At 39.9% G+C, this 3,264-nt stretch overlaps 1 protein-coding gene across 1 annotated transcript; it reads right to left on the reverse strand.

Moving 5' to 3' along the window:
* Positions 1-1,317: 1,317 nt before the first annotated feature.
* LOC138053337 (substance-K receptor-like) lies at positions 1,318-2,082 on the reverse strand. The gene has a single exon (XM_068899986.1). It carries the CDS (start codon positions 2,080-2,082, stop codon positions 1,318-1,320), a length of 765 nt encoding a protein of 254 aa, XP_068756087.1.
* Positions 2,083-3,264: the final 1,182 nt, after the last annotated feature.

The following is a 3,264-nucleotide window of genomic DNA, read 5'->3' on the forward strand; positions in this document are numbered from 1 at the left end:
GATCTCCCGATCTCGAGACAAGCACCCTAACCACTGGGCCACACAAATACCATGCACACAAATTAAAGTCACTGGTACCCACTTGGTGGAGAAAGGCACCGTGAGATCCAGGGCCCGAACCCGGACCACTCGCTCCAGAGTCGGGCGCACTAACCATGAGGCCACACCCCCCTCCCACACGGAGGTAGGTACGTGGGTACAATCTCGGACAAAACCTGTTGAGACAGTAACACAAATTCACCTTCATTACTACACACCCCCACTTACTATCCCCTCTCTACTCTTCCCCCCCCCCCCCCAGGTTTGGTCCGAGATTGTAGGTACGTAGGTAGGTAAACATAGCAAGCAGCCTTAACCGGCTGAATTGGGTTTAAACAAATAAAATAAAAATTTAAAATAAAAATATAAATGTAAGAAAATAATATTTGTAATTAATAAGCTACAAAAATTGATAAAACCTAGATCTAAACGCTAAAATAGAAACAAATCAAGAATTATTGAGATGAGATTATAGCTCTTTCTTATTCTATCAGTTTCACAGTCTCAAACCCAAGAAGAGTAAATGAAAAACAAGCGCGGCATAGTCAATGACTAAACATATATAGGCAGAGTAGAAGAGACACATCTTTCTCCGAAATCTTGGCTCCTTTTTACTGAATAAGAAAATATAGTCGCTTTTTAACGACCTCAGAAATATGAGCATTCTAAGTTACATCATTCGGAAGAGTAAGAACTAAAAGCTTAGCATGATGCACTACCTTAATATTCTCACCTCCTATGACTATTGGAGGGAAGACTATTTATACCTTAGCAAACGAAATCCGCAATTCTTTGCATTTCTCGTTGTTCAGCTTAACCCTGTTTCTACTTGACCAGTCAGTTGGCTACCCCGTCGGGTTATTGATCATGATCAAAAGGAACCATGGTCCGAACTTGGTGCCTTGCAGAACACCTGAAGGAACTGTGCTGCACTCTGAGAAGCATGCAGCCCTCCGAGAATTTGTTTCTCTGGGACCTATGGGGTAAAAAAACTATTATCCGATTAATTATACCAACAGGTAAAGCCACCTGACTATATAACTTTTTTGCTAAGATTTCATGGTCTTTTAAATCAAATGACTTCTTATAATCAAATAGGAGAGTCGGTAAAGTAGAATATTATTATTAACTATAATATTGTTGGTTAGTTTGAATTTACCTCAGTTGTAACGAATGCTCGACGGCTCCTTAAGCTTGAGGTATCTGGGCCAATTAAAATTGGACAAAAGATATTTGTAAAGAAGAACAGATTTAGTTTGGTGTAACTTAAAAAAAAGGCTAGAGCCTCAAGCATGACTTGAAGATTCTTTTCAGTCCTCGCCTGAAGTTAGAACTAAATATAAAGCAAATGCAAGGATTAACCGCACTGTTTGACGCCACCATAACATGGGCAAAAGCCCAAAAAGGCCGAAAGTTGCAAGGTAAAGTGACCACAAATTTGAACACTGCACGTATGCCATAGGGTATCCAACACAAGGTAAACCCAATTACGATAGCAATGGACAGATTTAGCACCTTCTTGTTTCGTATTTTGCGTTGATCTTCAGATTGAGACGACTGCTCGCCTGGTTTTGTTTGAAACTTGAGTTTCCAAAAGATGACGGAATAAAGAACAGTTATGATGACGAGTGGAAGGTAAAAGAATACAACAACCTTTGCTAACAGGTAGTTTCTGTGGAACGATGACTCTCCGAACATCTCTTTCCACCGCCTAATCTCACACATCATTTGCTCAGAATCGACTTGGAAAGTAACACTCGGTGGCAAAATGACTGCTATCGCAACGATCCACGTACCAAGGACAAAAAATCGACACAGTTTTCCACCGATGATTGGCGAACGGAGAGGGAACACCACAGCTTCAAATCGTTCAAATGCTATTAAGACCACCGTCTGGATAGATACTATTACAGATGTACCTGGAAGGAAATGCTTCAAAACGCACAAGATCCAGCCAGTGCTTTTTTCAAAAATGCGGAATTGAAGCCCATGCAGCAATTCTAGGACCGCCGTTATCAGAAGGAGAAGATCTGACATGGCCATGTTGACTACGAGAAAGTTAATTGGCTTCCTCATGCTCTTGATTCTATATACTATTAACCCAATACAGCAATTCCCAAACGCCGAAAGGATGGATAAGAGGCAAAAGAACAAGACTACTCCAATTTTTGCTGCTGGGTCATCCAGTGGGTGTGGGCACTTTGAAATATTCGTGGTTGCATTCATGGCTTTGAACTGATCGGGTTTTCGTGCTACACCTCTTCAAACTTCCTCTGAATTTACTGGGCTGCACCTTTGAATTCATTGAAAATAAATATTAAGTAAATAACCGAATAAATAAGTAACAAAAGCAACATCAACTTGCGTTTAGAGGTTCTTTCTGCATCCATCCATCACGTTATCCCTTCCCTATGTTGAACGAACAAGGTTAACGTGCGACTTTCTTAATGCGCATTTTTTGAACTCTTAATTATAGTTAAGGAATAGGCTACTATCTTCCTTGGAAACACTTTAAATATCCTTCTATTCGCAACAAAAAACTTGTTGGCCGCACCGTGAGTGTCAAAAGGAATAGTTTTCTCAGCTAATGCATTATTCCAGTACTTTTGCTTTGATTACTTTTAATTTTGCCACCACTTTCAAGTGATTGTACTCCTTTTCTAAAACTATTGAATGAGTATGTAAAAAGTGCCAAATCACTTGAGTTACCAATGTCTGATCTGTTCCTGGGTCACTGAGACAAACGTTGACTGTGCTGTGCGGTGCTTAAAGCTTTCTGCATATGCGACAAAATGCTACACGAAGCGGATCAGAAGATATTTTCATTTCCTATACGAACTTCCCGATCAGCAAGTAATATGCAAACAGTTTAGATCGCCGGAATTCCTGTCTTGATTCAGCTCTTTCATACATGTAAAGGCACAAAAGAAATCGCTAAATTATATGGCTATTTCTACCATGTGATAAATATGGTTAACAACAATTTTATGACTACATGACCGTGAGCAGGCCAAGGTTTTGAAATCACGGAATGACCAGTATTAATTTGTAAACACGCTTTTCAAGTAAAGCGGATTAACAGTATACTTTAAGTTTTAAACACAGATTTAAAACCGATTCGCCTTTAGCGATTGCGCGGACAAGTAGCTATTTCACTACCTTACAAATGTGAAAACAAAAAGAGAATTTGCGTTCGCTTGCATTGTGTCGTGGGGTAATTGACGT

This window comes from Montipora capricornis, chromosome 6, assembly GCF_036669925.1.
Source record: "Montipora capricornis isolate CH-2021 chromosome 6, ASM3666992v2, whole genome shotgun sequence".
NCBI classification, from domain to species: domain Eukaryota; kingdom Metazoa; phylum Cnidaria; class Anthozoa; order Scleractinia; family Acroporidae; genus Montipora; species Montipora capricornis.

Excerpts from the sequence above, each read along its gene's own strand:
- LOC138053337 (XM_068899986.1), bottom strand. The coding sequence starts at position 2,082 with ATGGCCATGTCAGATCTTCTCCTTCTGATAACGGCGGTCCTAGAATTG.